We start from the raw sequence: 19,490 nt of genomic DNA, 5'->3' as shown, positions 1-19,490 counted from the left end.
GTCTGTTGCTCTTGCTACTGAAGGGTCTATTAGCATTCTGACTGGTGGTTAGACCTTCAGATATCTATATAGATGGAGGCCTGTTCAGTTTTAGACACATATAAGGAAAAAAGAACACAAAAGTTATTCCAAATTACTTTCTGGATTTTTTTTTTCTTGAGTGTGAGTAATTGAAAAAGAAAAATAAGAGTTTATTCTCTAGAGTTTGACTTATTTGTGTTTGAATTTCAGTGTTCTCACTTTTTCTTGTGTCGTCATTGGCAAGTTGCATAACCTCTCTGTGCCTCAGGGTAATCACCTATAAAATGAGGGTAATACCATGTAATGCTGATACTAAAACCAACACATGTGCCTGGCATGTAGAAGACAGCTAAAAACAAAAATCATCATAAAATCATCATAAAATCATCATAATCATCATTTCCATAATTTTACTCAAAACAGGCTCTCGTTGGCCTTTTTGGTATTAAGGGTATTGTTGAGGATGGATGGGTGAGCAGGGAATCATGACATAATCTCAGGCATGTTTAGTAATACTGACTCTGTTCAAAGATGACCAAAGGGCATCTTGGAGAAGTTAGTCAAGTAATTCAGATGAGGTCACATTGTTAGTCAGAGGAAGGGCTGAATTAAACCTCCAAGTCCCTCATATTCTGGCCAATGATTTTGTTTTTTCTTTTTTTTTTTTATTATGTCACCCTAGTATAAGTTTCATCAAAAGTTTATAAAACACCATGTTGGCTCTTCTGGAAATTCTTCTGCCTTTTATACATATGTGGAAGCAACTATAAACATCCCGGCAGGGAGAACATTAGCAAAATTCATAGAACCTACTACTCCTGAGACAAATAACAGTGAAGGTGGAGTATGAGTTGCACTGAAATTGGAGCTCAGTTATAGAATGCCTGGGGGTATGTGCTGTGGGGTTACCTAGTCTTTGTGAAAGTAATACCATCCTACTTTTAATTTATTGGTGTGTGTGTGTGTGTGTGTGTGTGTGTGTGTGTGTGTGTGTGGTCCTAAATTATCAAATGCTTATTTAAATTAAGATCTTAAAGCCAATTCACATAGCATTTTTTAATTTTTAATTTTTATTTTTTTTTTACATTTCTTTAAATGCCAGGTCAAAATTCAGTGAAGTAGGACAATTGATGTACATACATATGATTGCATAATTTAGTCTCCCCTGTATAACCACTCTGTATTACCAATTAAATACTCTCTAGGTTACTCATTATTCTTACTGAGTATCTTCAGCTCCTGTTTAGGTAGTATATTTTGGTTTGGTTTTCTTCTCTTTAAATAAATTTCACACTTCACTAACTATTACAATGTGAATAGCCCAGTTGCAAATATGAGTTAATAGATAAATGGTCTTGGCAATTACTTTTCAATAGAAAGAAATATTTGGGAAAGAAGTTAAATGCAGCTAGAGATTTTAAAAGCATCTGGCTCCCCATGAATATTCATAAACCTGTATATATACCCATACATGTACATATCTGTATGTGGTCTATTAAGATACTGTAAAAAATATTAAAGGAAGAAGTATCTCCTTGTATTTCTGGTTACTTAAAAAGAAAAGAGAAAGAGAGAAAGAGAAAAAGAGACAGTGCAATAATGATCTGCCTTGAAAATTACTCCATTTCTGTTGCAGAAAATAGCCATTCACTTATTCTCCAGTTACTGTCTACTTAATTACCATGTGAATACTCTGTAATTATATATCCATCATTGTCCTTTAGATTACATGATTGTGTTTGGTGCTGCTATGCAGTTCTTAGTGTAATTACCCTACACAGGTTATAACAATTTTTATATTGTGAATATAAAGTGTTATTATATAATTTCATGGTAATCTCTACTTTCTTAGCACAAATTAATTGCATTTCATTATTGCTCATTCTTATCATATACAGAAATCTCAATTATTATGCCATTCAGGTCAGTAAAATGCTCAAAACTTATGAGCTGGAATGTTCCAAAGGAAGGAAGGTTTTGTTGGTAGTAATACATGTAAGCTCTTGCCACAGTGGACATTATTCAGATCAGTTTTACCCTTTTAATTGGCTTGTCAGCTCTCTAGAGCTGGTGTCCTGTCTTGTATTTCTGAACTCTTCTCACAGCTCCCAGTATACAATTAGACACATGCATGTCCTCAGCAAATAATTACACATCCACCACTTCCATCTTATCATCATGGTGTTTAAAATTAGATCAACTATATTGTTCCACCTGCTTTTCTTTCCATAAATTCCAGACTGTTGCTGTTGAACACTTACTGGCCAATCTGACAGGCCTGTTTTATCTTCAGCCTTCAATCTTCAATTCCTTCCCTATTTCATCCTCTCTACCAAAATGTCTCCTGTCACCTGCATTTTCTTCTAACCTTTCTTCTTTTAGTCTACCGCATTTTTTTTTAACTTTCTCTCAGTTCCAATAATTATTAAGCTAAATTTAAAATTTGGGGGGGGAAAGATGATTGTGTTGGGGAAAGTGTGTGTATGTGTGTGTGTCTGTGTGTCAGAAAATAGAAGATGATCCCTTTGTGGTACACCTTGGTGTTAACCAACCACCAACATTCCTAACTCTTTTATTCTTTAGGAGGAATTAAGTTTTTTATTTAGATTTGTCTACCGCTTCATAATCAGTAACATTTCACTTAGTCAAAACTGAAATATGAAAAAAAGCAGAAGGTTATGAAACTTCTGCAAAGGTAATTTCACATAAATAATTGATAGAGTGATAAATGAGTCATTATTAAAAATACCAATATATTTTAGTTAAGAACATACATATCTATCTTATAGAAATATTACTTTCAAATGGTTTTAAAGCATTTTTAATGCTTAAAGTGGTAAGCTGTGTAGGATAACTATTTTCAGTGCTCTAGGATAAAAAAATTGTTCTTCCAGTAGGGTTAGACTTCTCTCTGTTTCTGAGCTTATCAAGGAAAACTCCTTAGAACCAAAGTGAATAATTGCATACCATAGGAGCCTTCTCATATAATATTCTTCTTCATACTTTGCTAAATTTCTGCTGAATTGGGAAGTGCTAATGAAGTATTCCTTTTATTAAATAAATAACTGAAGAGATAGTTAGAATTTAAATATGAGCATATAGTAATTATTTGAGAGTGTATAGAGAGGGGACACTGATAAAAATACAGCATATATTTATACAAGTTTTACATAGATGCTTGTAATTCAAAGTGGATTATAGCTGAAAAGAGAATGAGAGAGAAATTAGGTAGCATTCCTTTGACTTACTATACATCCCTGTCATGATATTGAGACAATTGCAGAGAACATGAACTCTGGTTGAGTAAATCAATTTGTAAATAGTACCATCAGGTGTTTCAAACTTTTTTCTGGACTTGCATGTAGTATGTGACATGATTAAACTTGAAATATCAGAGAGCTTTTGAAGGAGTTATTTCGATTTACAAATATCCAGTGCTTATGTGATAGATTAAATACGAGATGCTGAAGTCCCCTATCAAGTAAGATCTACTTTCTCCTGTGTTCAGAAATCTTGGAGTTGGAATTGAATAAATAGGGAAGGCTTTAAGAGGAGAAAGAAAGAAGGAAAGAAAGAGATAGGGAGGGAGGGAGGGAGGGAATATATATTAAAAGTGTTGGGCCCAAGGATCCTAACAGTGATGCAGAAAACAATCCAGCCAGACATATAATTCAGTGTCCTCTACATGTTCCACATCTTAAGCCTAACAGTGGGAGATAGTCAGAAAATTTTCATAGGTAGACATTGGGAAGCCACTCTGGCAGGGCTGGAGTATAGTGAGCAGCTATCTGTCCCTAAGCTTCAATTTAGCATAGAGTGCTAAACCTGTAAACTTGGAAAAATGAAATGTCTTCCACTTGAATATCTGTAGAGAAAGGGTTCTGAGCCTAAAATTATTTCAGCCTTTTTTAGAGGGAAAACATGGCATGGCTTAACAGCATGCAATTTAGAATTATTTATTAAACTGTATATTCTAACATCTGTTTACTTCACAATTTTATATTAGCAAACATTTCTTTACATTCTTTAGGTTCCATTTTTAGGCCATGAGACCAGTCAACTGCAATTGAATAATGTGCATCTGACATGATTCAAAAAATATTAAAAACATTAAAGGGTGGAGGATTTCCTTTTTTTTAAACATCTTTATTGGAGCATAATTGCTTTACAATGGTGTGTTAGTTTCTGCTTTATAACAAAGTGAAGCAGCTATACATATACATATATCCCCATATCTCCTCCCTCTTGCGTCTCCCTCCGAGCCTCCCTATCCCACCCCTTTAGGTGGTCACAAAGCACCGAGCTGATCTCCCTGTGCTATGTGGCTGCTTCCCACTAGCTATCTATTTTACATTTGGTTGTGTATATATGTCCATGCCATTCTCTCACTTTGTCCCAGCTTACTCTTCCCCCTTCTTGTGTCAAGTCCAATCTCTACGTCTGCATCTTTATTCCTGTCCTGCCCCTAGGTTCTTCAGAACCTTTTTTTTTTTTTAGATTCCATATATATGTTTTAGCATACAGTATTTGTTTTTCTCCTTCTGACTTCACTCTGTATGACAGACTCTAGGTTCACTACAAATAACTCAATTCCGTTTCTTTTTATGGCTGAGTAATATTCCATTGTATATATGTGCTGCATCTTCTTTATCCATTCATCTGTCAATGGACACTTAGTTGCTTCCATGTCCTGGCTATTGTAAATAGAGCTGCAATGAACATTATGGTATATGACTCTTTTTGAATTATGGTTTTCTCAGGGTATATGCCCAGTAGTGGGATTGATGGGTTGTATGGTAGTTCTATTTTCAGTTTTTTAAGGAACTTCCATACTGTTCTCCATAGTGGCTGTATCAATTTACATTCCCACCAACAATGCAAGAGGGTTCTCTTTTCTTCACACCCTCTCCAGCATTTATTGTTTGTAGATTTTTTTGATGATGGCCATTCTGACTGGTGTGAGGTGATACCTCATTGTAGTTTTGATTTGCATTTCTCTAATGATAGTGATGTTGAGCATCCTTTCATATGTTTGTTGGCAATCTGTATTTGCAGATGACATGATACTATACATAGAGAATCCTAAAGATGCTACCAGAAAACTACTACAGCTAATCAATGAATTTGGTAAAGTAGCAGGATACAAAATCAATGCACAGAAATCTCTTGCATTCCTATACACTAATGATGAAAAATCTGAAAGAGAAATTAAGGAAACACTCCCATTTATCATTGCAACAAAAAGAATAAAATACCTAGGCATAAACCTACCTAAGGAGACAAAAGACCTATATGCAGAAAACTGTAAGACACTGATGAAAGAAATTAAAGATGATACAAACAGATGGAGAGATATACCATGTTCCTGGATTGGAAGAATCAACATGGTGAAAATGACTATACTACCCAAAGCAATCTACAGATTCAATGCAATCCCATCAAACTACCAATGGCATTTTTCACAGAACTAGAATAAAAAATTTCACAGTTTTTTTGTTTGTTTTTTAAAAATTTGTTTATTTTATTTATATTTATTTTTGGCTGCATTGGGTCTTCACTGCTGCACGTGGGCTTTCTCTAGTTGCGGCGAGCGGGGACTACTCATCATTGCGGCACACAGGCTTATTGCAGTAGCTTCTCTTGGTGCTGAGCACGGGTTCTAGGCACACAAGCTTCAGTAGTTGTGGCTCGTGGGCTCTAGAGCACAAGCTCAGTAGTTGTGGTGCATGGGCTTCACAATTTTTATGGAAACACGAAGACCCCGGATAGCCAAAGCAACCTTTAGAAAGAAAAATGGAGCTGGAAGAATCAGGCTCCCAGACTTCAGACTATACTACAAAACTACAGTAATCAAGACAGTATGGTACTGGTACAAAAACAGAAATATAGATCAATGGAACAGAATAGAAAGCCCAGAGATAAACCCACGCACATATGCTCACCTTATTTTTGATAAAGGAAGCAAGAATATACAATGGGGAAAAGACACCCTCTTCAATAAGTGTTGCTGGGAAAACTGGACAGCTACATGTAAAAGAATGAAGTTAGAACACTCCCTAGCCCCATACACAAAAGTAAACTCAAAATGGATTAAAGACCTAAATTTAAGGCCAGACACTATAAAACTTTAGAGGAAAACATAGGAAGAACACTCTTTGACGTACATCACATCAAGATGCTTTTTGACCCACCTCCTAGAGAAATGGAAATAAAAACAAAAATAAACAAATGGGACCTAATGACACTTAAAAGCTATTGCACAGCAAAGGAAACCATAAACAAGATGAAAAGACAACCCTCAGAATGGGAGAAAATATTTGCCAATGAAACAACTGACAAAGGATTGATCTCCAAAATTTACAAGCAGCTCATGCAGCTCAGTATCAAAACAAACAACCCAATCCATAAATGGACAGAAGACCTAAATAGACATTTCTCCAGAGAATTGCCTTTAAAGCATAAAAAGTGGACCATGAATTCCTTTAAAAAATATCATCTGTAAAGAGAAAAGCTATTAGCCTGTTTAGCAAATTAAGCAGAATTTATAAAATATTCTCATTGTAGTTTATATGCCATTAGATTAAAAAAATCTTTCTATGGAAAATAATATACATAGAAATATTTAAAATCACAGGTATACAGTTCAATAATTTATCCCCAGGTGTACATACTAGTGTAAACCAACATTCAGGTCAAGAATAAACATTATCATTACCTCAGATGCCCCCTGGTGTTCTTCATCACTATCCCTTTCCTTCTCCTCAAAAATAACTCATTTTTTGATCTTAAAACCCTAGATTAGTTTTGCCTTTTGAAGTTATATAAATTAAAAAGTAGTATATATATTTTTCTGTCCAGCATTTTTCTCTCAATATTATTTTTGTGAGATTCTTCCATGTCATGTATAACTGTAATGTCTTCATTTTTCATTTATCTCTTTACATATAAATATACATATAAATTTACATATAAATATATATATATATGAACTACAGTTTATCCATTCTCCTTACAATGGGCATTTAGATTATTTTCTATTTTCGGCTATTTCTAAAAATATTGCTGTGCATATTATGTACATGTTTGTGTGCACATGTACATGCTTTTCTCTGGGATATACAGTATATTAAGAGTAAAAATGCTAGGTCATAAAGTGTGGGTATGTTCAAATTCAGTATATACTGTCAATTGTTTCCCAAATTGGTTGAACCAGTTTATATTCCCACTACTAGTGTATGAGAGTTTCTGCTATTTGTTGTCAATTTGGTATGTGTGCAATGGTATTTCTTTGAGCTATTAATTTGTATTTCCTTGATTACTAATGAGTTGTATATATTCTCACATCTTTATAATCTTAGTCTAAAACAGATTTAATTTATGCACCCAAACTAGTTATAATTAGTAAATTGTAGGTAAGTTTTTAATTTTGACCTTTAGCACCCTAGATAAGTGCAAACTTCCTTGCTACAGTATGGTGTAGGGCAATCATCAACCCTCAGAATGTTAACCCAGTTTTTTCGAGTTTCTTAGGTCTTCTCAGTGATGTGATTATTTTTAAAAAGTGGTTCAAAATTTTAGGTTAAAAATTAAATTTTAATTAGGGTTCACAAATTAGTCAAGAAATAAGCTATTTTAGTCAAATCAAATCTATTTACGATTATGAGACAATGTAGTCCCTTTGCTAATCAGTAAATTGTTTTCCAATTTCTTACATTCCCTCGTTCCCAAATTCTATTTACTCAACCGCTCCCACAGGGATCACCTGGGCGTCGTTTATGATCTATAAATTGGAATCCAGGGGTGGTGGTGGATGAAAGGGAAAGACACTGGAATTTTTATTTGCAAATAAGTTACCTACATGATTCTGATGAATTATCCACTGTGGAAGAAACCTCATAATATGAAGATCTTGGACAGATACATCAGCTGACTCCTATGTCCCATCAGAAAAATGAACCAGGACCAAAGAATGAAATTTAAAGCAATTAGAGACAATCTTAAAAGAGCTCTCTGTCAATAAGTGGTATGTAGCAACCTGACGAAGGAAAATTTTTCTTTAGAGATTTCTGCATAGGAGATGGTACTAGATGATTATGTAGGCTGCTGCTAATACATTCTTCATAAATAAAAACAGAAGCTGTGATGTGTAAACTCTACCTGCCAAGCCTGGAACAACTACAGATAGACATCATAATGGACAGATACTAACACTGACTTAATTTTTAGATCTCCATGTCTCTCACCTTTCGAAAGTGCTGCTTTCCTTACATACAGCCAAGACCCTTAGTAATAAGCTTCAGCGTGGAATTGCAACGAGGGCACTTGGCATAAAGCAACAGCAAGCAGAAGAATGCTTGAAATAAATTTCCATAAATATGAAGCAAGCCTGTCAGTAAATTTAATTTCTGTCTGATTTAATAAACAGCTAGATAGATACACAAACATGAAAATTATAAATTACGTTTTAATTTTTCTCACCTACCATAACTGTCTTATCGCAGGTTAAAGTTTATAAATTGTGATTTTTATCTCAGCTAATCTCATTTAACATTGCTTCATGGTTAGATAGCTAAAATGAAATTGCAGCTCCAAACACAAAGTCTGGGATCAATTTGACCAGTTCTTCTGCTTATGATTATTTGTACTATAAATTTCAATATTTTGAATATGGTAAATTCGAATACATTGATATGTCAACAGACATATAAACTTGTTTTTCAAAAGACAGGCAGAATATCTAATTGCAAAGTCAATGTGGTTCTTATATTATTAAATGGTCTTTGTTTTATTTCTGACGTTCAAGAGGTATAGAAATATTTGAGGAAGACTTCCTTGGTGGTTGAGAAAATTGTCTGTAGTGCTCAGTAGGAAACATCTTCCAAAGTAAAGGGCTCAGCTACAGGGAGGTTTTCCCTCTGACTGATGGGGAGGTTAGGTTCTCACCTAGGAGGGGGCAATAGTCTAGACTTCTGTTATCACTTTCTACCATGATGGATCAGTTAGTCTTCCAGTCTACCTTTCTGTTAGGGTTCCATGAGAGACACACCTCCTGTCTGCTTACCTGCCCAGGCATTTGGAAATACTGGGCCTGTTCTGGCTCATAGAGGGAGGCTTCTTTCCACCACACCAAAAGCTAGTGAAGAGGTAGGATTCCCCTACTCACCACTCACTACACTGTTCTCTGGATGAAAAGAGATGTGAAGAGGGACAAAGATAAATGACATCTAAAGAAATCTTGAGCATTTCTGTTCACTTCAGAATAACAGTAATATTGCTCATTAGAAGGAAAGCTGAGGAAACTTGTGAATTTAAACTTTAAAACTCAGAACCAAAAGAGTCTGTCACTTAGTATTATATCAATATAACCCATCTCCTCTTAGAAAGATGAAATGATGCCTAACTCAGGCAAAAAGAGGAACCAATGACATTATTAAAGAATTCTGGTTACATCCAGTTACACGCTGCTTTTGTAAATTAATCTACCTATTCTCTGACCATTTTAAAACATTAAGTGAAAGGTAACATTTATTGTGACTCAAGAAAAATATCTTGAAATATTTCAAGAAATTTCATTTCTATGTTGTGCACTCTTTCTAGATGTGTGTCATCACTACTGTGTGAATTCTGAATCCTGTACCATTGGGGATGATGGAAGTGTGGAATGTGTCTGTCCAACACGCTACGAAGGACCAAAATGCGAGGTTGACAAATGTATAAGGTGCCATGGGGGACATTGCATTATAAATAAAGACAGTGAAGATATATCTTGCAAGTAAGTAGACAGCTAGCTTACTTTATAAAAACATTTGAACCCAAAAGGACATAGCAATCCAGAAATAAACAGTGAGAACAATGTAAATTATTTTTATTCTAAAATTTAATATGGCAACCATTCCATTCTCTCTCTCTCTCTCTCTCTTTTCTTTTTTGGCTAGAGATAGAGTTCAATTCATTTTAATTAAACCTAAACTTATTAAAAACCTATTATGTACATCTGGGTAATATGAACATTTATCATGTAATGACATGGTCAGGTCATTGCCTATATGGAATATTCCTAATAGTAAGCAAGTAAAAGTGAAATGCAACATACCTTCAAAAAGCTATATGTAATACTTCTAAATTAGAATAGCTCAGGCTCTTAATTGTTTCATCATTATTATCAACAATGAGTGTTTGCCTTTCTGATTTTACAAAATGATCCTTTGGGGAAGAAGCAAAAGACCTATCTAATGGAAATAAAATTTAATCTTTTTATCTGACTTTGAAAATTATTGTACAAAATAAGTAGAAAGAATAATGTTTCCTAGGAAGCAACTACAACAAAAATGTCCAAGTTAGATTTTGATTACATTGCCTTTTGCTCTTTGGCTTTGAGATCAAGTGAATGGAAAACAGAACTTTGCAGCTAAAAAGTAATGCCATTCTGTTTCTAGCATGAAACAAATTTATGCCACTGGGGTTAGAGATCAATTCTCACTCTGAACTTCTTTTAACAGGTTTTTCAAAAAAGGGCTTATAAAGGACTGGACTCTATCACTTGCCCTAGGAGTATAATAAATGAGCATATGCGATAGGAAAGCACACCTTAAAGGGTTCACATCACAGCTTCCACCAAGACAGCTCTGCAAGGGTGCCAGCCCTGAGTTATGTTGCTCTGCCAAACAAGGCTCCATAAAATTTTATTACAGACAGCATCAACATTTTTTTCTTTTTTATTTACTCTCATTTTAGAATTACTCCATGTATGATTTGTGTTATCACTATAAATGACATTTACTCAAACCCTCAAATTGTGTCCTTTGAAAGTACATTATTTTTTAACTAATGTAATTTAAAATATGACTAATTATAATATATGCCTTTGATAAGTACATAAAAGCAAAATGCATTTTCATATAAACTACCAAAATCATGTTTTCTCATTAAGCTCATCAGTTCTTTGTGATGAAACTTTAGCATGACAGAACTTGATTTTAATTACTGAGCATATATCTTTCTTTATGTCCAGTGTACCATGTCAGGAATGCACTGTAGAATCTTCTTCACAGCCCCATCCCAGTCACACAGGGAATCTTGGACCATCGTATAAGAAAGGCTATGAGCCATAGTTTGCAACCCAGTTTATTTTGGAGAAGCTCATGCAGAGACACACACCCTGTTTCCATCACACAGGGCAGTTCCGTGTGAGGAATGAAGGGCTGAACTCTTAGGACCCTCGGTACTGCCTCCTTTACAGAGAATACTGGCTTCACCAACCTAGAAACACTAGAACCTCATAGCCTGAGTAGGCTTTTGAAGGTCCAACATTATAGTTCTTGACTCTTAAAAGATCTTTCTGGAAAACTATATGTAAGAATGGATAAATAATAGTTGCTAGCAGTGAGTTGATAGTGGAAGTTTAAAGATAAGAGTATAATATTTGATTTATCAGATAGGCTATAATAACATATGAACATGATAGTACAAACAGGACTCTTTGGGTATTTTGAAACTTTTAGATAAGTTTGTTTTCATTTCTGTGATACTTTTCATCTTAGCATTAACTAAAGCTTGCAGCGATGTTGGGATTTCTATTTCATGGGTAAAGAACTGATACTAAAGCAAAATCACAACTGAGTTAAGTATTTTTTTACTGAAATGAGAAAATTCAAGCTGCCTGTATACTTGCAATTCCAAAGAGTCATGTATTTCTAATGCACAGCCTATGAGCTGTCAACTACAGTAAAGAATAGATGCTCTGTCAATTATAATGAGTATAATCTTTGAAACAGATCTAATTGTGTATTTTTCTCTCTTCCTCAGTAAATACTGTTGAAGAAAGTCTTTCTCATAATTTTGAATAGCCTAAATAATACCATTGTTATGTCAAATTGTTATGAGAATTCTTTCTCTTTACTGGACAATTGCTAATTACAAAGTGTGTCTGCATGCACGCACATGTAACATTTCTAAGAAATGAAATTATGATGAAAACCTACATTAAAATATAAGTTGTGCTCTTTGATGTATTACAATGATTTGGATAACTTGTATTTCACATTTGAAATATCTACAAAGTTCTGTCTAAAGTTTAGGATTCAAACAAAAGCTTTAGAAGGAGAACAGGGCAACATCTCTTATAACTCTTGGAAGCAGAAGTTTAAAAGCAATCAATAATTATAATATTTTTCTCTTTTAAAAGATGATATTTGGTGTATAGTTATCTTTTTGTGGAAAATTCTTCAACGTATTATGAGCTAATTTTTCTCTTTGATGTTGTCCCTTTTTTTTTTTTTTTTTTTTTTTGTGGTATGCGGGCTCCTCACTGCTGTGGCCTCTCCCGTTGCGGAGCACAGGCTCCGGATGCGCAGGCTCAGCGGCCATGGCGCAGGGACCCAGCTGCTCCGCGGCATGTGGGATCTTCCCAAACTGGGGCACGAACCCGTGTCCCCTGCATCGGCAGGCGGACTCTCAACCACTGCGCCACCAGGGAAACCCGATGTTGTCCCTTTAATTGAACATGAAACTATAACTTTCTGCTCTTCGATTTTCAAGGAGGCTGGGCGAGAAGAGCAAGGAAAAGTCTCCCAGATCCATTTAACATATCAGACACCACTACCATTAAATATGTACTTGACTCACTTTGCATCCATATTCGTATGGCTCTATAGATTATAAAGAATGTGATATTCTTTGTTAAATCTTGGAAACTTTAAACCACTACCATCTTCCCCATGTTTAGTTCCACTTTCACGTGTCTCCATTTCATATCTGGTACGTAATTGACTCACTGCTTCTAAGAAATGTGATTTTTAAATCCAGGTTCTTAAAAAAAATCTTTAAATTAAACTTCTGAGAAAGTGTAAGCAGTTCAGTGCATTTCCAGCAGCCCTACCACCCACAAGAGGCCAAATAAATATGCACAGAATAAATAAACTATGGGATTGCTAACCAGTTATTTCAAATATCTAACCTATCATTGAGAATTACTCTTTGATGGATGGACTGCAATAGGTACCCACCATAAAGAGGAACAAAGTGATCGATCAATAACATTGCAGCTTGATTTCTTTATCAAGGTTATGTCCAGATTTATTGTGATACCATTGATTACTTCATAGCACTTAGTACTAACGTGATCTCATAATCGGAATATTGACATGATCCGTTGTAATTCTGATCTGGGCCAAGGCTTGTATGATTCTATTACCATACTTCTCATAGAAGAGTTTCCCTCAATAATTTGGAATGTCAATGTACTTTTCTCTGTTCCACCAACAATTTTCAATGTCCGATCTAATAGTATTTATTTATTCATTTATTTATTTTAAAATATAACATGGCAAGTAAGAAATTTCTGTAATTTTCCTCTTATCATTATGCTTGTTTTTCCCATGTAGCAATAGCCACAGTGCTTATTCTTATCCCAGACAGGTAATGTACTATAAATTAGAAGCATTTCCAAAAATTTTCCAAGAAAGCCTACCTCATTACTTTGTTGCCATATTGCATATTGTTCCTATAATATTACTGTTTATTTTTGCAATGAACTGTTACATTTTTTCCTTTAGAATAAAAAGAGTTTGACACTAATTATAGTACATATTCAGGGAGAAACAGTGGGGTAAAAGTGACTACAGAATAGTTCTATGCTTTCGTACAAAATGTGGAGTCTAAAACTCATGACAGTTCTTTGGACCAGACTTTCCAGTTTAGAAGGAATAGCTGAAGCATTTGCTTCCAGAGTATTTGATAATGTGGTTTATAAATAATAAAGATGTCACCAAACTCTGGTAATATGAAAAGGGAATAAGATACTGATGCTAATGTCTCCCTGAAGTGTAAGTGATAGACACTAGAGTATATTTTTTCACACCTATATCTAGCTATATTAAATTTTTATATTAAATGAATGGGTTGAAAATTTCCAAAAGAAAAATTTTATTTGTCATCATTCTATTAAAAAACATCTTTGCCTCCAGCAAGTCTCTCTTTCTGAAAACCTACTTTTAGCCAGCCTCTGCATTAGTCTTCTATGATGAATATTCTCATCTTTAGAGAATTTGTGTCAGCTCTCAACAATAATCATGCCAGAAACAATGAGGTTTTTTTTTCTTTGTTGCTGCAGCTGCACTAATGGAAAGATTGCCTCTAGCTGCCAGCTATGTGATGGCTACTGTTACAATGGTGGCACGTGCCAGCTGGACCCAGAGACAAATGTACCTGTGTGTCTGTGAGTATTTTATAACATTGTGGGCATTTTATGATAACAACTTTAGATGTACATGGAATCCCTGCTCTATTGTTCTCCTTTCTTGGTGTAACATATTTTAAATGAATGTTTCGTGGACATCTCTGATCAAGTATTGTTCCTCATTGGCTCATGTACTACAGAATCTCCTCCCTCATCAATTTGCTAGTGATTTCATATGGAAAAGCTCATTCACTTCTTAGCATCATACCCATTTCAAACATTCAGAGATCTTTGAACTTGGAAAGCCCAGTAAAAATTGTTCTAATTTAATTGACCTTATTTACAATAGATATGTGAAACCCAGACATAATCATATTTATAAATACTTTGGTACTTAGGGCCATTCTTTTCAAAGTATGTAAAGTATCTTTTCAAAAGTATAATACTATTTGATTTTTGTATCAGGTTTTGAGTGTTGTATTATGTAAACCTATTAAGCCCTTGTCTATTTTGAAATACATTACCTTGAATCTGGGTTTCTAAATGTTTGGAAAGTATTGTAGATTCTCTGCTCCTGAGAAAATCTGGAATTTAATATATTCCCTTTTTAAATACCTGATTGTCCATAATGGAAAGCTTGAAATAAGACCATTCAGCCTATGTGATCTCTATTTTGAGTTTTCTTTTATCACTGCTTGACCAGAAGGATGATGCCCACATATGATCCACATCTGCATTCTGTTCCCCACCTTGTCAGAATAGCCTATGATGAGTGTGTATATAAGAAATAAGTGAGCATACCTGAGAAAAATTTTGTTCATTTGTTACTATTTCTGTATGAAATGAATTTGAAAAAAAAAAAAGTCAGATGCTTTATTTAGCTGTATTTTACTGAAATTCTGCAGATGCTCTGTTGGGTTTAAAAGTCAGCGCTGTGACCAGAAAGAGAACCCTTGTGATCACTACTGTCAGAATGAGGGGATTTGCACTTTAACTGCGTTTAATGAGCCGAGATGCAAGTAGGTTTAACCTTCCACTTACCGCTAAGCTTTGTGTGACATCATTTCAGGCCACAGTTCATTGGTTTAAATCATGAACATCCACATGCTTTTCACAGTGTATACTTAATCTTGGGGCTCATCTGTGTCATACACACTTAACCTTTGCTTTGCTCGCCGACAAGTGTATGCACCACAGTTCTAGATTTTCTAGAAATATAATGGAGGGAATGAAAAAGCTCGTGGAACTGTCTCATAAAAATACATTTGCTAGAACAGTGGCTTTTAATTAGAGGACAGAAGCAGGTGTTTTTAGACTTTATTACTATACTGGATACTATAATTGGAATAGTGTATTTTATTTAATAACTGACTTTTCATTTCAAGTACTGATAAAACACATTATTTTGGCTCCCAAGGTTTCAGTGGAACTGTCTTACCTTAGATCAGTAAGACTTCTTTACAGAAGAAATAGGTATATGCTAAAATATTCCAGAAACTTCATTTCAAATCATTCTTTCTTGATTCAATTTGTTCATAACAAATACATTCTTTTCCTCTGTGAAATCTCAGGGACCACCTTTGGGGTAGCTATCAACCTTCATAACAATGGAAGTTATTTTTGCATCTTGCACTTGAGCTTTAGAGATGGATCATATCTGACATCCTCCTTAATACTCCATGTCATAAACAGAAACCCTGATTGGCACCCAATAATAGCTCATGGTGGTGTCTCAGAGTATTTAGTAATGGTTTTAACGCACAATTATATTAAAATTCAGATATTTCATTTCCAAAACTCTACAGTTTTGTTCATAATGATCTATTTTGTTATTCAAGAAAATGTCATTCTTTACACAATGATTGTAAAAATATGGGAAGTGATTAAAATAATCACACAGGAAAAACTTGATATTCTTTCTTTTTTCTAAAAGATATTTGAATATGTTAAACCAATGTTCCTACATAAAATAATCCAGAAATACTTCTTTAAATATCAGTTTATAAAGTGTATATAAACTGACCTGTTAAGAAATTGATTCACTTCTTAGTTCATACTCAGGTTTAGTGCCTTATGCAGCTGAAGACAGAGAGGGGACCCTTCTTTAGTCTTACCTCTGCCTTGCCTCCAACCTAAATTCCTCCAGTCATTCGGCAAATATTTATAAGACCCTGAAAGAGTGCTAAATGCTAGACAAGTGAAGATGAATGAAATTTAACCCAAACGTCAAGGAGCTCACGAATTAGTGGGTTTAGAAATTCATAAGCAACTAATTAACCTGTATTAATTCAGGTGTGAACACACGAAAAAAGAGAGGGCAGTGGAGTTTTAACAGGGCAGGTGATTTGTTTAGAATGGGAGATAGGAATACACGGAAGACTTTACAGAAAAGGCAACCTCGTGTTATCCATGTAGTTCAGGTAGTTCAGTGACATCGGGAAGAACATTCTGAAAAGAAAGAATAACATAAGCAGAGACACGGATGTGAGACTTAGTGGCCTCTCTGGGGAACTATGAGTGGTTTAATACAGCTAGAATGATGGGTGACTGGAGAGTTGGGGAGGGGGGTGAGGAGTTAAAACTGGGAAGATAAATTGGAACCCGATTTATGCCAAAGTTAGGGGATTCCATAGGATCCTGAAAAGAATGTGTAGCCAAAGTGATTTGAGGCAGAGCTGAAGGAGTTTGCTTTCGAAGGTGACACTTAGTGGCATGTGGAAGAAAGGCCTGGAGATCAGCTGCAGCGATCCCACACCAAAAGGTCTGGCAGCACTTCAGGTGAAAAATGATGGATTCATGGTTAGTTCAGTGTTAGTAAGGTCAGGGTGATCCTTGGCCAAACTTTGATCTAGGTACTTATGTTAGCTCATTTTTAGGACCCTGGTAATGCCTGCTGTGGGGCCCAGTCTCTGTATTTCTTGTCCCTTTCTCACAATTCCCAGGCAAAGTATACATGACATTTCAGCACCACCCCCCTCCATAATAGGTCTCAGGAACATGACCTGTCTGTAAAATGCCCTTGTGTCACCAGAATGAATATTTCTTGTGGGCATAACAGTCCACAGTAATGTTCTGTTCCACTTTTCACTCTTACCATGTATCATCAGAGGCACCTGACCTTGTAAGGTATAATCAGCCTCGGATTAAAATCAGCCGGGAAAAATACATTAATCGGAGAGGTTCAGAGCAAACACCTTTTACTTTTGTGTATCTTTATTTCTATCTGCTTTGGGCTTAACGGAAATTTTGCCTGTGCTTTGGTTTTCTACACCCTAAAATTTATTCTGATGGCAGGAGTAATGCTTACTAAATTCCTCAAATCATTTAAGCCATGAAAGAATCGTAGAAGAGATAATGATATTCTGTTATTCACTCATTAATTCATTCATCAAATATGTATTGATAATCTATGATGAGTGAGGCCCTGTGTATATTCAGAAGAATTAATAACAGCTAAAACTGATTTAGCAAATACCTGTTTGATTCTAAAGTCCTTGCCCTGGTTATAACTCTTATTCCATACTGCTTTCTTTGTGCTGACTAACTCCAATAAGGTTTTTACTTTTAAAGAGCTTAAGATTCATTTTGGGTAGATGAATGGATTTTAAAAGTTAAAATACCATTTGATAATTGCTATACTGAAATATGACCAAAGTGTTGTGGGAAAACAACTGAATAGAGATCAGTTAATGATTATTAGTGGGAGAGAGAAAGGTTTTACAGATGAAGTGATATTTTAACAGTATTTTGAAAAAAAAGTTTAGTTATTTTACAGAGGGAAATGGCTGAATACCTTTCTTGAAAGAGGAATAGCACAGTGAGAGAATAGGTCTGAAAGTAGAAGATGAACGTTGTTGAGAATAGAACACAGGCTATGTGATATAATGGGGGGGGTGGGGGGAGATTAAAGAGATGTGTTGGGGCCAGTTTGTGAGGTACATTTTATGCATGACACAAGAGTGGGTTTATAGAAAGAAGATTGGAGAATTAAGGATGGAATTCTAGGAGACACCAATGTTTAATACTGTATTTTGGAAGAATCAACAAAAAAATGAGAAGAAATAGAATTTGGAGGGGACTTGTCAAGGCGTAGTTTCCTCCAAGTCAAAGGAGTAGAGCATGTCCAAGAATATCAACTCCAGATAGTTCAAAGAGGATAAGAATTCTAAGTGGTTTATTGAATTTTGCAATTAGATGGCCATTATGAGAGATGTTTTGAAAGTGCTGTATGACAGCAACCAGATTATAGTTGGAAAAGTGAAAGGTAAGAAAGTAGAGAAGACTTTAGATTCCTTTCTGACTGTTTGGCTGTGGATTAAATGAAGGAAGAACAATTGTAACTTCAAGGGGAAGTGGGATCTAAGGGAAAATATTTTTACAATAAGAAAGACATAAGTTTCAAGAGGATCATTCTTTCACTATTTATTAAGGGCCCATTGTTAAGTAACTATGAAGGATAGATGGTTCAGACATAGATATTATGCTCATGTTTCTTAGAGTTAAAATTTCCAGAATATGGAAAATTTCCTAGTTTTACATAGGATACTTATAATTCATTTGGTACTAAAATGTAAATAAATAAAAATAAATTTAGTATGAAGTGTCTATGATCATGTAGAATACAAAAATTGTTCAGCTAAGAGAATATTAAGCCCTCAGAATCTCTTTCTAGTGGTTGATTCTCCTCGTAAGTGGAAATTTTTGGAAACACCGATTTTAGCTTCAGATGTCAATTGGTAGTGGTCATGTATCTTTGATGAAAAGCTAGTATGCACTATTTCATCTAAGCGCCTTTACAGGAAACAAAAATTGCTTTAAGAAGTAAGATATAGTACTTGCTTTAGCTTTGTTGGTACTACGTTTTTCTTTTTTTGTAGAGTAAAAAACTATTGAATTGTGCAGAACTTACACACATTTGGAAAGTCTACAAAGTATTCAGATCTATGAGGTTGACAGTTTTTTCCACATAGAAATTTTATTACCTTATCTTTCAATGTAAGGAATAGATTTGTTCTTTGAAAGCCTTCACTTTTGTCTCTTGATAGCCCTTTTCACTTATTACTATGTGCGGAAGAAAAGAAAGCTCCAAAGAAAAGCTGAGAAAAAATGAAAATCTAAAGGCTTTTTTATGTTTATTTGGAGAGAGTTTTGACATTTATTAAAGAAGGTATATTGAACAATGTTAAAGCCAAACTTTAAAATATTAATATGTGTTATTTTGACAATGTTCATATTGTTAAACAACTTTTGTTGTGAGATATAGAAATGATTAATCCTGTGAACTCAATAACAA

The 19,490-nt window shown here is 34.8% G+C and overlaps 1 protein-coding gene across 1 annotated transcript in view; it reads left to right on the top strand.

Moving 5' to 3' along the window:
• The window catches only part of LRP1B (LDL receptor related protein 1B), a 1,545,691-nt gene that overhangs the window by 1,496,057 nt on the left and 30,144 nt on the right, over nucleotides 1-19,490 (top strand). Inside the window, exons 85-86 of the mRNA XM_060105953.1 lie at nucleotides 9,619-9,793; nucleotides 14,132-14,236. Of these exons, the coding sequence (XP_059961936.1) occupies nucleotides 9,619-9,793; nucleotides 14,132-14,236 (280 nt within the window). The remainder of the gene's footprint in view (nucleotides 1-9,618; nucleotides 9,794-14,131; nucleotides 14,237-19,490) is intronic.

Source organism: Mesoplodon densirostris, chromosome 8 (assembly GCF_025265405.1).
Source record: "Mesoplodon densirostris isolate mMesDen1 chromosome 8, mMesDen1 primary haplotype, whole genome shotgun sequence".
Lineage (NCBI taxonomy): Eukaryota > Metazoa > Chordata > Mammalia > Artiodactyla > Ziphiidae > Mesoplodon > Mesoplodon densirostris.
Note: the sequence above shows the minus strand (reverse complement) of the source record. Positions and strands in the feature narration are given on the sequence as shown.